The sequence below is a fragment of the Solanum stenotomum genome, chromosome 3 (assembly GCF_019186545.1).
Source record: "Solanum stenotomum isolate F172 chromosome 3, ASM1918654v1, whole genome shotgun sequence".
NCBI classification, from domain to species: domain Eukaryota; kingdom Viridiplantae; phylum Streptophyta; class Magnoliopsida; order Solanales; family Solanaceae; genus Solanum; species Solanum stenotomum.
In genome coordinates, this window is record NC_064284.1 from 48,110,470 (window position 1) to 48,133,694 (window position 23,225).

The following is a 23,225-nucleotide window of genomic DNA, read 5'->3' on the forward strand; positions in this document are numbered from 1 at the left end:
GCAAATTATGAGGGTTTGTACATATTGATGAAAATTTTGTATGAGCTTATGATGCACTTAGAAAGTGAAGATCCTATGACTATTGTGTAATTGTGGTGTTGTTGCAGGATCATTCTCCCCATACCCTTACACATGACTATGCATGAAATGTCTATGATTATGATAATGTTGTTATGTTGATTGAAAGGTTATTCTCATGAAACACAATGAACATGATATGAAAGGGTTACTCACATATTAACGATTCTAAGGTTGAAAGGCCATTCTCACGTAATTAATCTATAAGCTATCATGATGCCATGTCGGTTTGAGTGCTAAGGCATTCTCTCATGAACATGAACCTAAGTAAAGACTTAACATGAATATAAAGGGAATTATGCTTAGCACCGAGTAGATAGGAATATGAGATGGAAACCTCAATGTTAGTAGTTAGGGTTTCTAGAAGCAATCTCTCTATCCCATAACTATGTGCCCACATAGGTCTTTATCTAGTGGATCCACCTAAAAGTTAATACATGTAGTTCTACCTTAGACAAGTAGGACACCTCTTTTCTGTGTGGGGGCATGACACTGGATTCCATGTATCTCACATGGTCTTTGTCGATTAAGTCTATATTTAGCTACATGACAAGAATATGAATATGACAAGAACATGAACTTGAAGTATATCTATGACTTCTCAAGGAGTTCTACTTAGTGTGAGTGGGGGTATGGGACTTCACTTATGAATTGCACAAGTAGACTTTAGAAAGGAGTTATGGTGTGGTATTTCCTTATGCTATGAAGATATATGAATTTATCCATGTATGATTTGAATGGTTGCTAAAAGTGACTTTACCTACTACAAGCTATGAACAGGAATGTTTCCCTCGTCTATGAATATTGACAATGGTTGAGTTTAAGATATGATATGCATGAATGTGTTGCCTAAAAGTGATACTTAGTATTAGATAGGATTATGGGATCTTGTCTATGCATTGCACAAGTATGGCTTAGGGTTGCTTATGGTATGGTTGGCTTATGTATTTACACTATTGTGCATGATGATTCTTAAACTTGACAGAGAGCATGGTTTCAATTAAATTGTCCCTTTTTGCATGTTTTAAGAATTTTTATACATGGCTTCCATACTTAGTACATATTTGTGCTAACCTATATTTTCTACCTTTTTCCATAAAGTGTAGGTTCTGTCATTTGAGGTGATCCGTCACTTTTGTTCAAGCTTGGGATTTGACTATTTTCCAAAGCTTATGGTATATCCTCATGGATCCGAGGACAAATGACATTTTGTTGTTTCCTTCATTTCTTTGTATTTCATTTCAAATTTCTATTGTAAGGGATATGACCCTATTTGGAGACCTCGATTGTAGTAGATGGTTAAATGAGACTATGTCTAGACTTTCACTTTACTTTGATGAAAATTTTCTTAAAGACTTAAAAAATGTGTTTCTATTATCTATAATTCTCTACTTATGTGATGATGATATGCTAAGAGGCTTACTTGGAGCCTTTCGGGGTTCCATGTGCCGTGTTACATCTAGGGGGTGCCCCTGGGTCATGACAAACTTGGTAATCAGAGCACAAGGTTTAGAATGATTCTAGGATGATGTCTCATAAACCACGTCTAGTAGAGTCTTTTTCATGAGTGTGAAGCACACCGCATTTATGAATGAGAGGCTATAAGATGTTTAAGAAATCTGACTTCTTTCATTAGTCTTTAGTTGTGCCTTAGAGTTTTAACTCTATGAAGTCCTTTTACTAACCCTTCTCTAGTGTCTATAGGATATGAATACAAGAAGGGCGAACTTAAGAAGGATGGAAGAGGAGAACATGAATGAGGGAGTTCCTTCCCAAGGTCCTCAAGATGCTCAAGTCCCTAAAGCTCCTATTGATGCGGGGGCTATGACAAATATAGAAATAAGGTTGGCTCTCCAAGTATTGACCCAAGTCGTGACGTCCCAAGTCGATAGGGATGTGAGGACTCATGTAAACCCCAATGTGAGTACAACCGCTTCAAGGATAAGGGATTTCACAAGAATGAACCCTCCTATGTTCTTTGGTTCCAAAGTGGAGGAAGACCCACAAGGGTTTATTGATGAGATATATAAGGTACTTTATGCTATGGGAGTGTCCCCACAAGAGAAGGAGGAATAAGATGCCTACCAATTGAAGCATGTGGCTCAAGTATGGTATGAGCTTTGGAAGGGTGAGAGACCCGTAGAGCGGGCCCGGTAGATTGGAAATTGTTCAAGTCGGTCTTTCTTGATAGGTTTTTCCCCCTAAAGTTGAGGGAACGAAAGATGCAAGAATCCATCAACCTTCACAAAGGAGGTATGAGTATGAAGAAGTATGGCCTTAAGTTCACCCAATTGTCTAAGTATGCTCCAACCTTGGTGGAAGACTCTAGGGCCAAGATGAACAAATTTGTTATGGGGGTATCCGACTTGGTAGTCAATGAATGTCGTTCGGTAATGTTCATCCCAAGTATGAATATTTCATGTCTTATGGTTCATGCCGAACAAATTGAGGAACAAAATCACAAGCAAAGGAATAGGGAATTAAAGAGGGCAAGGTCCGATGATGGGAATTCTTCCAAGGGTAAATTTGAGGGTCAAGGTAGACCAAGGTTCAAGAAAAGCTCCTCCAACCAAGGCTCCTCTAGTGCTACAAGGGGCAACAAAGATAGGGTGTCTAACCCTAAGCCTCAAGGAGGCAATAGTGGTGGATCTTCTATGGTGAAGCCTACTTGTTCCAAGTGTGGCAAGAAACATGATGGTAAGTGCCTAGTTGGCACAGATGGTTACTATAGTTGTGGGAAGAGCGGTCATATGATGAGAGATTGTCCCATGCTAAGGGCTCAAGGGAGAGAGGGAAAACAAGTCTCTCCTAGTGGCTCAAATTTCGATGCTCCCAAGAAAAACCGTTTCTATGCTCTTCAATCCCAAGGTGACCAAGAGAGCTCCCTGGATGTTGTGAATGGTATGTTACAAGTCTTTTCCATTGATGTATATGCATTGTTAGACCCCGGTGCCACTTTGTCATTTGTTACATCTTTTGTGGCTATGAAGTTTGAAATACTCCCTAATGTCTTAGAAGAACCTTTTTCGGTGTCTACCCGGGTTCGTGACTCGGTAGTGGCAAACAGAGTCTATAGTAGTTGTCCTATTTCTGTCTCATACAGTTACCTTGGTGGATTTAGTGGAGTTAGACATGTTAGATTTTGATGTGATTTTGGGTATGGATTGGTTGCATGCATGTTATGCCTCTATTGATTGTAGGACTCAGGTAGTAAAATTTCAATTTCCAAATGAGTACATTTTAGAGTGGAAGGGGGGAAATTCTATCCCTAGAGGTCAATTTGTTTCTTGTCTACAATCTAGGAAACTGATATCCAAGGGGTGTATTTACCATATTGTTAGGGTTATGGATGTCGAGTCTGAAACCCCTTCCTTAGAGTTGGTCCCCGTGGTGAGTGAGTTTCCGGAAGTCTTTCCCGATTACTTGCTCGGCATTCCTCCCAAATGGGAAATAGATTTTGGCATTGATATCTTGCTGGATACGCAACCTATCTCCATTCCTCTTTATAGAATGGCTCCGGCTGAGTTGAATGAGCAACTTAAGGATTTGCTAGACAAGGGTTTTATTCAACCAAGTATCTCTCATTAGGGTGCTCCGGTATTGTTTGTTAGAAATAAGGATGTGTCTCTTAGAATGTGTATTGATTATCGCCAATTGAAAAAGGTGACCATAAAGAATAAGTATCCCCTTCCTAGGATTGACGATTTGTTTGATCAACTTCAAGGGGCTAACTATTTCTCCAAAATAGATCTTCGTTTGAGTTACCATGAATTAAGGGTGAGAGGGGTTGACATTCCCAAAATAGCCTTTCGAACAAGATATGGTCACCATGAGTTCCTAGTAATGTCTTTCGAAATAACAAATGTCCCGGCGGCGTTCATGGATCTATTGAATAGGGTGTTTAGACACTACCTTGACATGTTTGTAATCGTATTCATCGATGATATTTTTATCTATTCGAGGAGTGAAAATGAACATATGAACCATTTGAGGATTGTATTGCAAGTCCTTAAAGACCACTAATTATATGTGAAGTTTAGTAAGTGTGAGTTTTGGATAAGGTCGATAGCCTTCCTTGGTCATATTGTCTCGAGTAAGGGTATTGAGGTAGATTCTAAGAAGACGGATGCGGTCAAGGGCTGGCCTAGACCTCTAACTCCTACCGACATTAGAAGCTTTTTGGGTTTGGCCGGTTACTATAGGAGGTTTGTTGAGGGTTTTCCTCCATTGCTTCTCCGTTGATGGCTTTGACTCAAAATTAAAGAAAGCTAAGTTTGTGTGATCAGAGGCTTGTAAGAAAAGCTTCCAAGAGTTGAAAGATAGACTTGCTTCCGCTTCGGTGTTGACCTTACCGGAGGGTACCAATGGTTTTCTTATTTATTGTGACGCCTATGGAGTGGGTTTGGGATGTGTACTCATGCAACATGGTAAAGTGATTGCCAATGCTACAAGGCAACTCAAGCTCTATGAAAAGAAGTATCCAACCCATGATATGGAATTAGCAGCGGTGGTGTTTGCCTTGAAAATATGGAGGCACTATCTATATGGGGTGCATGTTGATGTGTTCACCGATCACAAAAGTCTTCAATATGTCTTTACTCAAAAATACTTGAATTTCCGCCAAATAAGGTGGTTAGAACATTTCAAGGATTATGACATGAGTGTCCTTTACCACCCCGGCAAGGCTAATGTAGTTATGGATTCCCTAAGTCGATTGTCCATGGGTAGTGTGGCCCATGTAGAGGATGAGAAGAAGGAGTTAGTTCGTGATGTACATAGGTTGGCCCAGTTAAGTGTCCAACGAGTGGATTCCATTAAGGGTGGTGTCATGGTCCACAATGGTTCCGAATCATCCTTTGTGTTAGATGTTAAGTCCAAGCAAGACCTTGATCTAGTATTAATGGAGTTGAAATAATCGGTACTCAACAAGTCCGTTGAGGCTTTCTCCCAAGGAGGAAATGGGGTGCTTAGGTACCAAGGTCGGTTATGTGTTTCGGATGTTGATGGCTTGAGAGAGAAAATTCTAGAAGAAGCTCATGGTTTGCGATATTCTATTCATCCGAGAGCCACCAAGATGTACCGTGATCTACTGGAAGTCTATTGGTGGAATGGTATGAAGAAGGATATAGCAGGTTTTGTAGCAAAGTGTCTAAATTGTCAACAAGTTAAGGCCGAGCATCAAAGGCCGGGAGGCTTGTCCCAAAACATATATATTCCCACTTGGAAGTGGGAGGATGCTACCATGGACTTTATTGTGGGTTTGCCTCGTACTCGAAGGCAATGTGATTCTATTTGGGTCATTGTGGATAGAATGACAAAGTCAGTCCACTTTATTCCAGTCAAGGTTTCCTTTTCGGCGGAAGACTATGCCAAATTGTATATAAATGAGATAGTGAAGTTCCATGGGGTTCCCTTATCCATTATTTCGGATTAGGGTACTCATTTACTTCACACTTTTGGAAGGTATTCCAAAAAGGGCTTGGTACTAAGGTCAAGCTTAGTATGACCTTTCGCCCTCAAACGGATGGTCAAGCAGAGCGCACCATCCAAACTGTACAAGATATGTTGAGGGTGTGTGTCATAGATTATAAAGGTAATTGGTATGACCATCTACCGTTGATAGAGTTTGCCTACAACAATAGTTACCACTCAAGTATTGACATGGCTCCCTTCGAAACATTGTATAGTAGGAGGTGTAGATCTCCGATTGGGTGGTTTGAAGTGGGTGAAATTGCTCTAATCGGTCTCGAACTAGTTTATGAGTCCATTGAGAAGGTCCGACTCATTAGATAGAGGTTGAGGACGGCCGAAAGTCGGCAAAAGTCTTACACCGATGTTAGAATGAGGGATCTAGAGTTTGAAGTTAATGATTGGGTCTATTTAAAAAGCTCACCTATGAAGGGTGTGATAAGGTTTGGCAAGAAAGGGAAACTTAGTCCCCAGTATGTAGGCCCATATCAAATCTTGAAACATGTTGGGAAAGTTGCCTATGAGTTAGACTTGCCAAATGAGTTGGCTCCAGTTCACCCGGTATTTCATGTTTCCATGTTCAAGAAATGTATTGGTGATCCAGTAACTATCATACCTTTAGAGGGTTTGGGAGTTGATGAGAGTCTTTCTTATGAAGAGGTTCTGGTAGAGATTTTAGACCGGCAAGTAAAAAGATTGAGAAATAAGGAAGTAGTTTCCATAAAGGTTTTATGAAGGAATCATTTAGTTGAGGGTGCTACATGGGAGGTCGAGGACGATATGAAGTCCCGATATCCTCATATTTTTCCTTCTACTCCTATCCAAGCTTGAGGTAAGTAGTCTCTCTTGAATTTGGTATTTTGGGAAGTCATGTGTGCTATATGTGTTCTTTATGATTTCCTTAGGATATGCATGTTCTTGTGAGAATTCATATTTTAGTATAAAATGAGTTTTCATGGATTGTATGTTCTTCATGTTGATTTGCACTTTAGTATGATAATTGCATATTTGACTTCATGAGATGGTTTGATGAACATGCTTAGTTATGTTTTTGATGAAATGGCATATTGGCTCCATAATGTTGTGTTGAGCTTGCTTTGAGTTAGAGAAGGTAGTTCCTCCTATCGTTATGTAAAATAATGAGTTTTGGGCATAATGGTTTGTAGATGTAGCTCCTACTTCCTTGTGATGCATGGTTTATGTCTTGAGATGGAGTTGATGTTTCCTCTTTTGAAAAGTGCATTATTTTTTTTATGTGCATACATGATGGGCTGCTAGTCTTGAGTCTTTATTTTCGTAAGGTGTCTAAATCGTCATTCGAGGATAAATGTTCCCAAGGGGGAGATAATGTAACACTCCGGAAAATAGTAGGTTAAACTAAAGCCTAAACGTAAGGGTAAAAATCATAAAATGACTCCCCGTAGATTAGAAGACCATTTAGAGTTGAAATGAGGGTTATAAGAGTCAAGGCCAAAGGGCAAGTGCCAAGAAAAAGGGGCCAAGCCAAAGTCAAAGGCCAAGGCTGCCCCTAGCTTGGAGCACACTACCCCATCTTCACGAGTGGCACCACGGATCATGGTCCACACCACGGCTTGTGAAGGTGGCTCATGGTATTGCCTTAGCCATGGTAGGGTGCACTACACCATTTTAGGCCAATGGCCACCCCAGTAAAATGTAGCCTAAACTAGCAAAAAGTGTGGCCTTTGATAAAAGGCTACACTTTTGGACTTTAAGCAACGCTTTTTAGAGGGTGGCCTAAAGAAGTGTAACCTTTGAAATTAGGCAACACTTTTTAAATGTCGCCATCTTTGGCTACACTTATAAAGTGTAGTCAAAGAGGTATAAGGGCACACTTTGTTGTAATGAATTAGCGACACCTATTTTTTATTATACTACACTTGAAAGCATTGCATTTGCTTTGTTATTGGTCACACTTAAAAAGTGATGCCTTTTATATCTCATCAAGAGCAACACTTATAAAGTGTAACTTTATATCTCATCTAGAGCAACACTTGTAAAGTGTAACTTTATATCTCATCTAGAATAACACTTATAAAGTGTAACTTTTCTTATGTACAAGATAACATTGGACGTCCTACAGCAACACTTTTGAACTGTGGCAATGTTGTGTAGAATTTTGTAGCCACAATTTTTTATTTTTAAGAATAATAATTTTTATTTGCATATATTCAATATATAATCACATAATTAAATATACAAGTGACCTAAAGCACAAAATTAGCTAATAATTAAATCGAAGCTATATATTTCAAATAAACTTCGAGAAACATGTCTTGTACAACCAATACATAGAAAGTGATTGCTTAAAGATCTCTACTATCAATAAATTCCAAAAAATGAAATGCATTCAAACATATATGATAATAGTACAAAAACTCTTCATCATTCACTACAATAGACCGAGTTTACTTTTGGCCACATGCAATTCAAATTCAATTACCGGCATTTTCCTGCACATTCAAAATAAAATTATAAGTTAGTGAAATAAATGTGGAAGTGCATAATTAGAGAGTATTCACTGTAAGCCAACCAATCCAAATCAATATAAATATATATATATATATATATATATATATATATATATATATTTATATGCAAATCATATAGAACATTTATCAGCACGTGAATTCTGGATTACTGCGTGTATTGTAAACACAAAGGACACTTGTTACATGTCTGTATTGGGCAGGAACTAGGAGCTGCCCATTTCATTAATCAAGAAAGAGCTCAAGAGACTAGCTCTCACATTCACACTTTGATATTAAGCAAAGAGATGAGAAATTTAAAAAAAGAAAAAATTTGGAGGCTGATAGGAAGAACAAAAACAAAGGGGAACAAGGCAAACAAGATTCCAGAAACCTGCAAATGCAATACACAAATAGAGAGGATGGAAACACCAGTTCACAATACCAGCAGCACCAAAAAAAAAGGAAATAACAACAAGCCAGCTGATGAAGAATGGCATACTCAGAAGAGGAAAGCTTACAGGTCAGTTCAACATAGCATGGACAGACCAAAATCTCCTAAGGAAACATTGCAGCAGCAACAAACTCATCACACAAGTATGACTACTAATTCTGCATTCCCTACTTCTAATAATTTCATTGATCTTTCTATGCAGGATCAACCAAACAATCAGAAGGAGCTGAAAATAAGAATTCAAAGAATAAGGATACAATGGAGACACAAATTAATAATAAGTCACCCACTGACAGCATGTTGGGCATGAGAACACTCACATTGACCATAGTCTAGACCATAGAGCCCCTACTAGCCCCCCCCCCCCCCTCAGCATTACATTCAGAATAAACAACAGGTTCCAGACAAGTCTCAGGCTAATACTACAAGTCAGGGTCATAAATCATTTAATCTGAAGTTGTTTTCTGCTTTTGCAAAAAATTCAAGAGAAACCTATATCTTAAAGTTATAATAAGATCCATTTTAAATAATATCGTAGAGTAAAAATGGTGATTTAGCAGCATGGGAACCTGCAGGAGCCTCTGAGTATTTGGAGGTAACATAATATTCCTATTTCTTTGATTTATTTCGAGGTTGTTAAAAACCTTCAACCATTTTAACTTTCTTGTTCTGTTTTATTCACCGACAACTGCTCAATCCTACTGAATTTTTCACGGACATTGTCATCGAGCATGAGTAATATCACTACACTTCCTCTCTCTTTCCCTTTTCCTATTCGTCTCCATTTTACGGCTTGACACTAATTAAATATCAATCCAGTGCAGAAAATTCAAGACAACAATGATAATATTTTAGGGAGGCAAGATCTTATTAGTCTTACCAGTAAAACAAAGAAGAGGATCATCCAGGCCCTACAGGTGATAACAGTCAGCAGAATGGGAAAGATAATGATCAGACTCCTTCCAACAACAAATCAAAATGTAAACCAAGCAAGAAAAAGAGAGAAATAATTAAAAGAAGACAACAAAAAGAGGCTGAGATACAGCATTCAAAAGTACAGGAAAGACAGATTCCTAGAAACAAGAACCAATAGCAACAAGATGACAACTCAAACCACATCAAAACAGAGCTTAACTAGCACAAGTGACAACAAACTCAATCACAAAAATACAACAAAGTCTCTAACCTTGATTTTTGTGTCTACATAATATTATGAGATGATCAGATTCATAGTGAGTTTCGAGTTTCGAGTACCTTGTTACCATTCTTGTTTCCAATATATACATAATAATAACTACAGAAATGTATGTCATTTTTTCAAGGATGAAATATAGTCATTTTACTATTAAGAGATCAGAAATACCTTGATTTTGGTGTCTGCATAATATTAATTTCCTCTCAGCAAAACCTGAAATAGTTGAGAAGATTTCTTGGTTTAGAAAAAAATTGATTAAAATGTGCTTATTAAAACTACAGAAAAATAATTTAGTTACATAATGGGTTTGCAAATTGCAATCCACATCCATATTAGAAACCAAATTAAGTAAAACACACAATCCCTTCAAAGTTCACATTTGGAGCTTTTTTGCTGCCTTTTTTAAAAAAAAGTTCACAGACACATTGCTCTGAAAAATCACTTGATGAACTGGTGGACTATGAAGCACAATAATGAGGCTCAAAAGATCATGATTCAGTCCCTACCTATCTTTATTAGTTGGAACTTATGGAAAAATAGATGCGCAGCTAAATATGGAGGTTAACAGTATAGTATAGTGAGGGTGAAGTTCTTTAAAAAATTATTTAACTCATATTTATACAATTCTTTTTTCCCCTTTTACTTCATATCTACTCAAGTTGTTTATACTGTATAACAACAATATAAAGAAAATGACACTAAAATACACATAGAAAATGACTTCAGAAACCACCATCATAACAACGAATACACACCCTGACAATCACGATGTCTCAGGTTGAAACTATTACAAGTTGGAACTTACTCAAGGGTGATGGGAACAAATGCAAACATCTTGATGGACGATACCATCAAAAAAAATTATTACTAAGACTTACTGATGCATAATACCTTTATACAGGCAGCAGGACAAGTTTGAGTGTCTATTTATATGCTATCCGAGATATACATTACATGGATTCATATGTTGCTTCCTCTTTATAATTGACATTGCCACCTCCAGTTTCTCTGGTACCTTAAATGCTTTTTGTTTCAATCGTATCTACTTTGCAACAATAATAGCTTTATACAGGAAGCAGGACATCTTATTTCTTTTTAAAGGAAAAATACAAATTGCAGCATGCTATTATTGCATAAATTTTTCAAAAACATGTCTTTTACTGTGTATTCTAGCAGATTACAGATTAGTGAAGCATATGTATTAATCAAGAGCACATAGGATATGCTTGAAATAAAGACAGGAATGTACGTAAGCATATAAATTGAGTTGATAAGGATAAACAAAATGAGGAAGTTTCTTTCTTTATAAGAAGACACAATGAGACTGTTAAGGACAAATAATCACTTTTCTACAGAACATGCCTTCAGTTTTAATTGGATAGTTGTATAAAAGTTCATCAACTAAACTGATGTTTCATATACTCAGGTTCAAAATCTTTCACAAGCAATATCAGAAAGGGAAACTTATAAGACATATAATGACGACTAACGAACTAAAACAGTTTGTGTTCCTAGCTATATAACATGTCTAAAGTTTTCATTTGATAGTTGTACTAAAGTCTTTCAACTAAACTTATGTTTGATCCATCCATCTGTTATCAGAATTACAAGCTCACACCAAGTTGCAAGTCAGTGAACTTCAATTCTCAAGGTGGAAAAAAGGGAAGATGACACACATTGATCAAACTACTCCAAATTTACAAAAATATAGAAACATGATGAATCAGGTGTCTACTCACAAGGCTAATAAGGACATAGTCCCTAAACCAGCTCCCTACACTATTATCCAATCATTTGCTACTCGACTAAGACAAAATCATGTTAAAAATGATATCCATATTGACATTACAACTCCTATTATCACTACCAAGCAAGTACTTCCGGCTGGAGCCACAACTACACACACAAAGCAGCAACCAAATCAAGAGAAGGCAAATTAGATATGAGATGAGCAGTGGCAAATTTGAAAGAAGGAGAACTACAGGCAGAACCAACACACTTTGGGAAGAAATAGTCAGGTAAGATACTTAACTCAACTATTTCTACTCATAATAACTATAATGATCTTGTTGTGCAGGATCAAACCAACAACCAAGAAGAACAAGAAAACCACCTTCACAATTTGATACATCAATAAAGGAAATACATTAACAAACAAAATAAAGGATGATTTGAATGAAGAACAACTAGACAAGGTTGAGGAAAATACAGTTGAGAGGTTCTAGAAGACAGAAAGAGAGAGAAAAGTCTTAAGTAACAAACAAAATACCTCAACTATCACCAACCAAATATGCAATAAAAGAGCAACAACAAGCCAAAAACAGAAAAAAAGAAGAAAAATAAAAATTCAACCTAAAAAAAAATTAAATTATTTAACTCATATATATCCAATTCTTTTTCCCCCTTTTACTTCATCTCTACTCAAGTTGTTTGTACTATATAACAACAATATAAAGAAAATGACACTAAAATACACATAGAAAATGACTTCAGAAACAACCATCATAACAGCAGCCTGGACATGTGATTCTGCCAATGGTGTGAAAATAAGCTGAGGCTTAGTAATAGAAGGAAGTAAACATCTGAGATTTTGTCCAGTGAATTATAGGATTGTGTGGAACGAATCATTTGTTGGGGTGACGAAAGATGTGGAGAAAGGAACACAATAATCATAATTTTGGCAAATACATTCATACAACTTCCCATTAAACGACGATGTTGAAACATCTAAAAGAGCATACAAGCTCGAACATGAGTACAATAAGACTATGAGACATATTGAGAGCATAATAGAGAAGTTCAAGTATTCCATAGTTGATACTACAATTTTACAATGTGCTTTGGAATTAGCCTAGAGGAGTTTATATTGAAAGTTAAAACAAGCTATTAACGATAGATACTAACTCACTCAAATGCTTTCGAGTAGTAATTCCCTCTATCTCGGCTGCTGAATATGCCTAGGGTTCACGATTTTCGGCACTTTCTTCCTATACTTTAGAATTTCAGCTATAACTCTTGATTTGTTCCATCCCAACAACCCTAAAGTAATCAATTCCTTCTTATTCTTCTCTTCTAAACACAAAACAAAAATTTAGTCAATTGACAAGAAAACTGCTTTTAGTACTAGATTATTAGTAGAGTAGCTACTTACGCTTCACGAAATTTATATTAGGGAGAAGAGAATCGTAGGTATCGCCAACTTCAACTCTTTAGTTTTCAGAGAAAGACGACTTAGCTTCAGCTGGTATATTCAACATTCAAGAGAATAAAAAAACTACTATCAAAGATAATCAGCCTATTTATATGTAATACAACTACAAGCTAGAGTCCTAAAAATCAACAAAATTTGTATCAAAAACACAAGAATAACAAAACCCTAAGTTAAAATTTAGAATTTCAAAGATACACAAGAATATCAAAACCCTAAAGCTAGAATTTAGACATTTAAAGATAGAATTTTTTACCTGATAAACTCTATTCCAACAACCCTAAAGCTTTAAGACACGAGGCAAGTTCATCTGTGAAGTATTTTGTTTAATTTTCAACAAGAAATATGATGGAACAGCTCTTCAACAAGGAATCTGTGAGGAAATTGTGTTCTTTAGTTCTTCAATCTTCAACAAGGAATCTGTGAGATGAAAATGGTGTTCTTCAATTCTTCTTGAGAGAAAGCGTATTGTTCTTCAGTTTTTTAGCTGAAAATCGGGTTCTTCAGCTGAAGTTTGATGAAAATTTGTGAGGGAAATCGTACGTGTTCTTCAGTTCTTCTTGAGAGAAAAGCCAATTTCTTTAGTTCCTCAGTTGAAAATCACGTTCTTCAGTTTAGTTTGAGGGAAATGGAAACTTCAGCTAAAGTTTTACGAAAATAGTTATTTTTTCTTTAGCTGAAAATAACCTTTAATGTTTTTTTTTTTGCCCAATAAAAATTGGAGGGAGAACAATTTTTAATGTTAAAATGTTGGAGGGAATATAATATTTTAGTGAAAACACTAAGGCCATATTTGTAACGTGTTGTTTTTACAATTATAAAAATAGGACACTTTAAAAGTGTGGCCATTATATAAATAGGTGTTGCCAATTATAACAACACTTATAAAGTGTAGTTTATACCATTAAAGAGTACACTTTAGAAGTGTTGCTACTATTATTGAAGCTAAAAGTTAAAAACTTGGGCTATGCTTTAAAAGCATCCCCAAAAGTACTTTAGGCAACACTTTACAAGCGTTGTCCAGATTTAGTGTGGTCATAGGCTTAAAATGGTGTAGTGGTGGCCACCAATTGGCCTAGCTACTACCACAACTTCACGAGAGGGACCACGGCCAATGGTCCTGACTACGGCTCGTAGAGCCCCTCGTGAAGATGCCTTGGGCATTTGCACTAGGGGGCTCAAATGGCAAGGCTACTGCCTCAAGGACCACGAGAGGGACCACGGCTCGTGGTCTTGACCACAGCTCGTGGTCTTGACCACAGCTCGTGGTCTTGACCACAGCTCATGGTCTTGACCTTGGCTCGTGGATCCCCTTGTGGGAATGCCTTGGGCTTGTGAGCCTCATCCACCAATTAAGAGGCTACTGCCCCAACCTTCACAAGGGGGACCACGGATCGTAGTCCTCACCACGACTCGTGAAGGAGGCTCGTGATGCCTGGACGGGGTCATTAAATGAGGGTCAAGTAAGTCTTTTCCTTTTCAAGTCCAATTAAAGTGAGGTCGTTTTGGGTATTTGTAGGGGTACTATATAAGTTGTTTTTAAGTCAAAATTCCCTAAACTAAGTTATTTTTCACAAACACCCAAATCAAATCAAAACTTCATCTCCCTCACAATATTTCTCTCTCTAAAACCCAAAGAAGAAGAAGAGTAGACTTGAAGCTAGGGTTTGGCAAAGTCAAGGCTTCCTCCTCAAATTTCTTGGAGATTCTAGAACAAGGTATGGTAGTCTTGATTTATGGATAGTTTCCTTCCATAAAGCCCTTCAAAACTCTATTTCTCAAAGATGAAATTCTCCAAAACCTAGGGTTTTCAATCTATGGCATGGATTTACTTTCAAAACCATTTCAATGTGGTTATTGTCTTATATTATGATCAACTTGATGGATTACTAATGTTTTCCTAAGGAATTGTCTAAGAATCCATGAATTTCTAGGTTTTCCCTAAATTGGATCTTGAAGCATGAATATGGATCTTTGTTAGTAGATTATGTTCAAATTATGAATGTGATGGATTGCTTACTTGGATTAGGTTATTATACGTGTTCAATGAAGTAATTCTATAGATATTGATGAATCATGATCCATGACCCTTGTAGGGCAAATTATGAGGGTTTGTACATGTTGATGAGAATTGTGTATGAGCTTATGATTCACTTAGAAAGTGAAGATCCTATGACTATTGTGTAATTGTGGTGTTGTTGCAGGATCATTCTCCCCATACCCTTACACATGACTATGCATGAAATGTCTATGATTATGATAATGTTGTTGTGTTGATTGAAAGGCTATTCTTATGAAACACTATGAACATGATGTGAAAGGTTTACTCACATATTAACGATTCTAAGGCTGAAAGGCCATTCTCACCTAATGAATCTATGAGCTATCATGATACCATGTCGTTTTGAGTGTTAAGGCATTCTCTCATGAACATGAACCTAAGTAAAGATTTAACATGAATTTAAAGGGAATTATGCTTAGCACTAGTGGATAGGAATATGAGATGGAAACCTCCACGTTAATAGTTAGGGTTTCTAGAAGCAATTGCTTCTCTCTATCCCATAACTGTGTGCCCACATAGGTCTTTATCTAGTGGATCCACCTAAAAGCTAATACATGTAGTTCTACCTTAGGCAAGTAGGACACCTCTTTTCGGTGTGAGGACATGACATCGGATTCTATGTAGCCCACATGGTCTATGTCGGTTAAGGCTATATTTCCCTACATGACAAGAATATGAATATGACAAGAATATGAATATGACAAGAACATGAACTTGAAGTATATCTATTTTCAAGGAGTTCTACTTAGTGTGAGTGGCGGTATGGGACTTCACTTATGCATTGCACAAGTAGACTTTGGAAAGGGGTTATGGTGTGTTATTTCCTTATGCTATGAAGATATATGAAGTTATGCATATATGATTTGAATGGTTGCTAAGGGTGACTTTACTTGATACAAGCTATGAACATGAATGTTTCCCTTGTCTATGAGTATTGACTATGGTTGAGTTCAAGATATGATATGCATGAATGTGTGGCCTAAAAGTGATACTTAGTATTAGATAGGATTATGGGATCTTGTCTATGCATTGCACACGTATGGCTTAGGCTTGCTTATGGTATGGTTGGCTTATTATTTACACTATTGTGCATGATGATTTTTAAAGTTGCAAAGAGCATGGTTTCAACTAAATTGTCCCTTTTTGCATGTTTTAAGGATTTTTATGCATAGCTTCCATACTTAGTACATATTTGTGCTAACCCATATTTTCTACCTTTTTCCATAAAGTGTAGGTTCCGGCGTTTGAGGTGATCCTTCACTCTTGTTCAAGCTAGGGATTAGACTATTCCCCAAAGCTTGTGGTATGTCCTCATGGATCCGAGGACAAATGACATTTTGTTGTTTCCTTCATTTCTTTGTATTTCATTTCGGATTTCTATTGTAAGGGATGTGACCCTGTTTTGAGACCTCGATTGTAGTAGATGGTTAAATTAGACTATGTCTAGACTTTCACTTTAGTTTGATTAAAATTTTCTTAAGGACTTAAAAAATGTGTTTCTATTCTCTATTATTCTTTACGTGTGTGATGATGATATGCTAAGAGGCTTACTTGGAGCCTTTCGGGATTCCATGTGCCAAGTTACATTTAGGGGGTACCCCTGGGTCGTGTGACATTTCTAGGCAACAGTTGGTGAGTTCTCTTTGTTCGGGGACTTCATGAAGTTGTTCGTAGTTAAAATCTTATTTCAGATCGTATTTACCTTTGAGGGTAGTTGGGGGTCATGTTCTGACAAATTTATTTCTTCTCACTCTAGTCAATAGTGGCTTTATTTCATACATTAGTTGTTCAGTTCTTCCATGGATTTTCAATCATTTCATTTGGTTATATATTAAGTATTTCGCCCAGTTAATTATGTCTTAGCTTTTAGTTGCAGTTTGTAGAATGTTAGTTTAATCATTAGCAACACGCCGGTACTAAGAATCTTCTTCGAATCAATGTGATCTTAAGTTCCGATCACATCTTGAGTGTAGACTCTGATCATGACACAATAAAAAAATTATGATGGTGACCCTCTTGTAGAACCATCATTGTACCAGAGGCTCATTAGTTTTCTAATGTCATTTAATTTTGAATAGTTATCAAAATACATCACAATGTCATTTAATTTTGTGGTGTTAAATATGTCATGTGATAAGTTAGAAGAGTTGCCAAAAAAGAGAAAGTAACATTATTTTTTAAATGGACGAAACCGAAAAACGACAAACAAATTGAAACAGACGGAGAATGTGTTAAACTCAATAAATAAAGAGAGTAAAAAAGAAAAATGAATAACCAACTTTAACGACTGCATGTCACGTATGGCGGCAATGCACAAAAAATATTGTCTTCTCTCTGCTTTGGGACTGGTGGACACGAACCCTTATTAATCTCTTGGATTTCACAAAAGAAAAAAGAGTTCAACGTTGACCTTCCCAAATGTGTTTATTTCTTTGGCCATCGCCCCCAGAAAAATAGCTAATGTAGGGACTTCAATTTTGATACTCATTTTTCTCTCTAGCTCAGCCATTTCCCATCAAAGAGTTTTTATTCCTTTAATGGGTTTTGGAGGGACATGGGTTGTGTCAGCTCCAAGCAGGCCAGAGCCCATTCTCCGCCCCCACGACGCAATTCTTCTCTAACAACTCCTGTTATTATTAATACTGATATTACTGAACACAATGTGCACCATGTCAAGGCTGGATTTGCACCTCTGGAGAAGATCAAAGAGGAACCCGAAAAGGAGAAGAAGACCGAATCGTTAATCCAACGAAGCTCCTCCAATTCTAAGGCTTCGAAAAAGGGAAATTCGGATAAAAAGGCTAATTTTAGTATCAAATTTGGAAGGCTAAATGAAGGAGAACATTTGGCTGCAGGATGGCCTGTTTGGCTAACCGCCATTGCCTCTGAAGCTATTGAGGGATGGATGCCCCTTAAATCAGATGCCTTTCAGAAATTAGAAAAGGTAATCTTCCTTCCTTCGTGGATTCAAAATTTAAATTTGATTGGTTCAATGGAAACACACAATTGTAATTAATTGTTTCATATGGAACATGATGTTGAAGATTCATATAGCCGAACCCAACTGGACTGGGATTGTTGATGTTTGTTATTGTAATGAAAACATCATTTCTTGTGATAGAGAAGAAAAATGAATCTTGCATTATCTATAATACAAGATTTCAGATCATAAAAATGTATACTATGTTTTGACAATTGGTGTATGTGTTAAATGTTATTACATACCAACACGATGAGCCATATAGGATTGACTTTCTAATTACTATACGATGAGCCGATAACAATTGTTTTTTGTTGGTCTTATTGATTTTTGCTCCATATTCTTATGGCTGCTTATTTTATTATTTTCTTAATGTCCTGAAATTCTGAAGGGGCTCTTGACCATCTCATTTCGAAAGAAGAAGCACCATGAACCTTTGAAATTTAAGTTAATTTGTAAATCCTAGCTCTGAATGATTCTTAGCATCGGATGCGGTAACAATAACTTTTGGATGAATTTTCATCATACCATTTATATTGATAGGTTCATATATCCTACCTAGAGATGTTTATGCTTTAAGTAAAGTTTGAGGATACTTAATTTCTCCCCTCATGCCAATTATGAGCTCCTCGTTCATTGAAACATGAGTACAATCATAACTTGAAGGAAACCGTGGGGTACCCCAATATAATAATTTACTGCAAGCAAGAGTAACAAAGACGATCTGTGACAGATTTAACTCTTCAAGCTAGTTATAATGAACTTATAGGAAACCATGAACAATGTTAGACTGACTTTAGACTCTTGGTTTACTGCACATGCCACAGGGATTTGAAAATTTTGATAACATATTTAGGCCTTGACTGCCTAATTTCATATGCAATGGTACACGGACGTTTGGACTGACTATTTCAGTAGAATATTACCGTCTTATGAATGCAAAAGGGAATTTCTTCTTACAAATATTTTTCTGCCTTCTACATCTGTAGATTGGACAAGGGACATACAGCAGTGTTTATCGTGCACGTGATGTCGAAACTGGTAAAATGGTTGCCCTGAAGAAGGTGAAATTTGACAATTTCCAGCCAGAAAGTGTCAGATTTATGGCTCGAGAAATAACAGTTCTACGCAAACTTGACCATCCAAATGTCATGAAGCTGTTGGGAATAGTTACTTCTCGGTTATCATGCTGCATATACCTTGTTTTTGAATACATGGAACATGACCTCTCTGGACTGTTGTCATGTCCTGACGTCAAGTTCACCGATTCACAGGTTTGTTAGCATTAGACAATGTCTCTCTACCCTTAGATGTTGTGTAAGGATCACTTTTTGAATCACTTTACTCGCAAATTTAGGAAAATATGAACATCTCATATTCTATTCTTCTGTGTTTTTTTTTTGGATGGAAGTAGATTAAATGCTATATGCAGCAGCTGTTGAGTGGACTAGAGCATTGTCATTCCCGAGGTATAATGCATCGGGATATTAAAGCTTCCAATGTTTTGGTAAACAATAAAGGAATTTTAAAAATAGCAGATTTTGGTCTAGCAAATTTCCTTAGTGCTAGGCACAAACAACCACTAACAAGCCGTGTGGTGACTTTATGGTATCGACCTCCTGAACTTCTCTTGGGATCAACAAGTTATGGGCTAACGGTGGATTTGTGGAGTGCTGGTTGTGTTTTTGCAGAACTGTTCTTTGGGAGGCCTTTCTTAAAAGGGAGGACTGAGGTCAGTGGTTTTTTGGACTTCATTTTCGATCGGATAACATTTTGTACATAATTATCATAATAACTTGCAAATGGGAAACGAAAATCTACACAACTATAAGATCTATGAATGAACTCTTGAAAATAATAGCTTGATTAGATGTTACTCCTCTACTACCATGTAATGCTACTGATTTTAGTCAACTGTGAAAAAGTTTCTTTTTCTCTACTCTGCAGGTCGAACAATTGCATAAAATCTTCAAACTATGTGGTTCTCCATCTGAGGATTACTGGAAAAAATCTAGACTTCCACTAGCAACTATTTTTAAACCTCAACATCCTTATGAGAGTGTGCTTCGAGATAGATGTAAAGAATTACCAAAAACTGCTGTCAACCTTATAGAAACGCTTCTTTCAATTGATCCTCATAAACGTGGAGCTGCTTCATCTGCTCTTGATTCTGTGGTAAGGCATGGGGAAAGCAGTTCATGAATCTTTTACTCATTGTAAAGTTATCTCAGTTTTTTGTTCTGAGTTTCAAAATTCAACTCTCAGTTTTGACAACATTTAAGACAATTCTTTCAGCATGCTAATATTATGGTTCAACATTTGTCATGTACCTTCTTCAGTATTTCAATACAAAGCCTTACGCATGTACGCCGTCAAGCTTGCCTAAGTATCCACCGAACAAGGAAATTGATGCAAAGTTCCGAGAAGAAGCAAGGAGGTGAATTCCCTTTCTTCTTTGTCCTTCATAGAAAACAAATTTCGCATATAGTTGCTTAAATTGAGTGCAGGTCATCCGGAATGAGCTCAAAGATAGTAAAAGCCAACGAATTTAATCTGTAGTTGTAGACATAAAAAGAAAGATGGTTTGTCGCTGTTCCTTCACTAGTATGAGTACTAGTTCAACATTATAGCTGAAACATACGTAGTTCACACCAAACATTTCATCCATCTCGAACTGCTTAGTTTTAAGAAACTAATCTCCTTTGATTTTGAACTTTTCCCCTCACTTACATTGTCAGAAAGAGGGCCAGTTCCACAGTGAGAGCATCTGGAGCTTCAAGAAATTCAAGAAAGGTGCAAAAGTCGCTTCAAGAATCGAGAAACTTTGGCATAGTCTCAACAGAGGTCTTTTTCCAGTCATACATATACACATATTTACATTCCTTTTTGACGGTACATTGACAAATTTCCTTTTATTCCTTATGAAGGATGCTGAAGCTAATATCCATAATGGTCATCGAAACATTGGTGGCAGTGGCCATATTTCTAAAGGAAAAGGAGCTACTGTGGCACGCATATCAATGAAACCATCTTATGATACAGTGTCAGAGGCTTCTCAGACGACCGAAGAATCTCAGGGGGAAAGCATCCGATCTGTCCCTGCGCAAACAGCTTCAAGTGGCACTGCATGGGCCAAAATGAGAACGCAAGATTCTGCAGCCTCAAGGCCCCATCCACAGGCCAACTCAAAAAGTCAAAAGTTGATTGCCTTTGACACATCTAGTGTACTACACTCAGCCGATACCTTGGATTTAAACATGCCAGGTAATAATGACTTTTCGAGCAGGATCAACAACGAAGCCAGAGGCTGCAACAATGATGCAAAGCATTCTATTAGCAGGCAATACACTCATCATGAGCAACGAGATTCTTTTGGATCATCTGATATACACCAGTCTCAGGAGATATCAGAGGTTCGTATTCTTGATCTACTATACCTATTTGAAATTAATAGTGAGAAACTGAAACTTTTCTTTTCTGCTGTAATGCTAGCATAGGAAAGCTTTTGTTTTTTTGGAGGAATTGGGTGGGATTGGATAAAATTGACCCGTAAGCTATTCTATGGCTAATTGCAACCGCTCCTCCAAGCGTTTGATATTAGTCAGTGTGCAGTGTTAAATTGTGTGACCATTTCATTGAAAAGTTAAAATTGTTAGTGAACAAACTTTATTTTCTTAATTTTGTCTTCAACATACTGAAAAGAAAACAAAACTGTGCCTTCAACATGTCTCCTCAGTGCGGGAGTGTCACTGAGGCTTGAACCCCCAGGATTTCTATTTACCCTAATACCATTTTAAGAAATAGACTTGAGCTGAACTCAAAACCAAGGACTAGTTCTAGAATTACTACGATTATCTGAGTAGTTGATAACTATACCATCAGTCAAACTACAACTGATTTAGTGCGTGATTCACAGATTTACAGCCTGAATTGGATGTAGTGTCCCATATCGGTTAATGGAATGGGTCATTATATAGTTTGCGACAGTCCTCACCTCATGATCAAGTTTTTGGAGTTGAGTTAGCTGCAAGGTCTATTTTCTGTTCCCATCCCTATCCGTGATTTACCCAATGTTAGGCCCTCATCCTACGTTGTCCATGCTTCAAATATCCAATACTAGGAGAGCAAGGAAGTATTATAAGTGTACTGTATTTTTAATATATGCAATAATGCTACAACCTACATGATATTTTGTGTTTTTTTTTTTAGAACTAAAAAACCCAATAAAAGATAGCTAACTGCATTTCAAAGGGGAAGTCTTTATCAGCACCAGAAGTGGTCAGTCTATGAACTTCTCCCATTTCGACCTTTATAAACTGGAAAGTTACAGCAACAATGGACCTTGCCTGTTAGCTAAAATAACTTAAATATCATGTCTACAATCTGAAGTTTTATTTTTTATCTGAAGCCATGTAATACATGCAACTTATAAGTAATTGCAAAGGCGCAACGGAGAATATGACTGAATATGTGAGTATCTTTCTAAATGACAGGACTATAATGGCCGACAAAGAAGGGTTGTGTTCTCAGGACCATTGATACATCAGAGGAGTGATCCAAACCAGGATTATCAAACGCACCAAGATGGTCGCAGATCTCGGTTTTATAAAGGTAAACACATTCTTATATGTGGTGATTTCTATTTATCACAGTAGAAATCCATAAAGAACCATTTTTGTTTTCTTTCTTTTGTTAAAAAATCAAATTTGGTTTATTTCTGTAGATTTGTAATGAGAGTGATCTGGAAGTGCATCCTGCATCCCTTAGCCAGTGAAGTGACTCTGCAGAAATGAGGATGTTTGTTGGTTGAGAAGAAAATCAAAGTTTGTTAAGTAATGTATCATTTTCATATCATTTTTTCCCTGACCACTCTACTTATGAAGAGCTTGGACTCTATGAACTCTGATCCTTGCAACTATATTTTTCTCGCAAATCATGTAGACACCTACTGGTGCAAGACATAGTTTTTTGACCAGAAATATGATGGAATCGCCGGAAAATTTGATGCTGAAATATCCTACAAGTGCTTAGCGGAATTGGAATTTGATAAGTATCCCCAAAACCATTAAAAATCATGACTTTTTTTTTCTTCTATTTACTGATTTGTGTCTAGGATTACCTATTTGTAAATGGAAAATCTGTATACACACAGAGGCGTATCTAAGGGGGTCATCGGGTTCACGTGAACCCATGGTCCCCTCCCAAGATCATATATAGTAGTGTTATAATTTTAAAAAATATTGAAATATAGATGCGTGAACCCACACTTCAAGTATTAGATAATGCAATTATG

General features: G+C 37.0%; 2 protein-coding genes across 2 annotated transcripts; both read left to right on the plus strand.

The window, feature by feature from the left end:
* Positions 1 to 1,815: 1,815 nt before the first annotated feature.
* On the plus strand, positions 1,816 to 3,224 carry LOC125858999 (uncharacterized). Its single transcript, XM_049538753.1, has 2 exons — positions 1,816 to 2,109; positions 2,529 to 3,224. The coding sequence occupies exons 1-2, from the start codon at positions 1,816 to 1,818 to the stop codon at positions 3,222 to 3,224; spliced, it is 990 nt and encodes a 329-aa protein (XP_049394710.1).
* Positions 3,225 to 17,463: 14,239 nt separating this feature from the next.
* Positions 17,464 to 22,940, plus strand: LOC125860925 (cyclin-dependent kinase C-2 C-like). The gene is made up of 9 exons (XM_049540972.1): positions 17,464 to 17,896; positions 18,922 to 19,206; positions 19,347 to 19,664; positions 19,880 to 20,107; positions 20,272 to 20,369; positions 20,671 to 20,776; positions 20,860 to 21,345; positions 22,426 to 22,543; positions 22,656 to 22,940. The coding sequence occupies exons 1-9, from the start codon at positions 17,507 to 17,509 to the stop codon at positions 22,661 to 22,663; spliced, it is 2,037 nt and encodes a 678-aa protein (XP_049396929.1). The 5' UTR covers positions 17,464 to 17,506; the 3' UTR covers positions 22,664 to 22,940.
* Positions 22,941 to 23,225: the final 285 nt, after the last annotated feature.

Coding starts and splice junctions, on each gene's coding strand:
- LOC125858999 (XM_049538753.1), top strand. CDS start 1,816: ATGGAAGAGGAGAACATGAATGAGGGAGTTCCTTCCCAAGGTCCTCAA. Junction 2,110..2,528: donor TTATTGATGAGATATATAAG/GTACTTTATGCT, acceptor GAACAAATTGAG/GAACAAAATCACAAGCAAAG.
- LOC125860925 (XM_049540972.1), top strand. CDS start 17,507: ATGGGTTGTGTCAGCTCCAAGCAGGCCAGAGCCCATTCTCCGCCCCCA. Junction 17,897..18,921: donor CCTTTCAGAAATTAGAAAAG/GTAATCTTCCTT, acceptor CTACATCTGTAG/ATTGGACAAGGGACATACAG. Junction 20,777..20,859: donor TTGGCATAGTCTCAACAGAG/GTCTTTTTCCAG, acceptor TTCCTTATGAAG/GATGCTGAAGCTAATATCCA.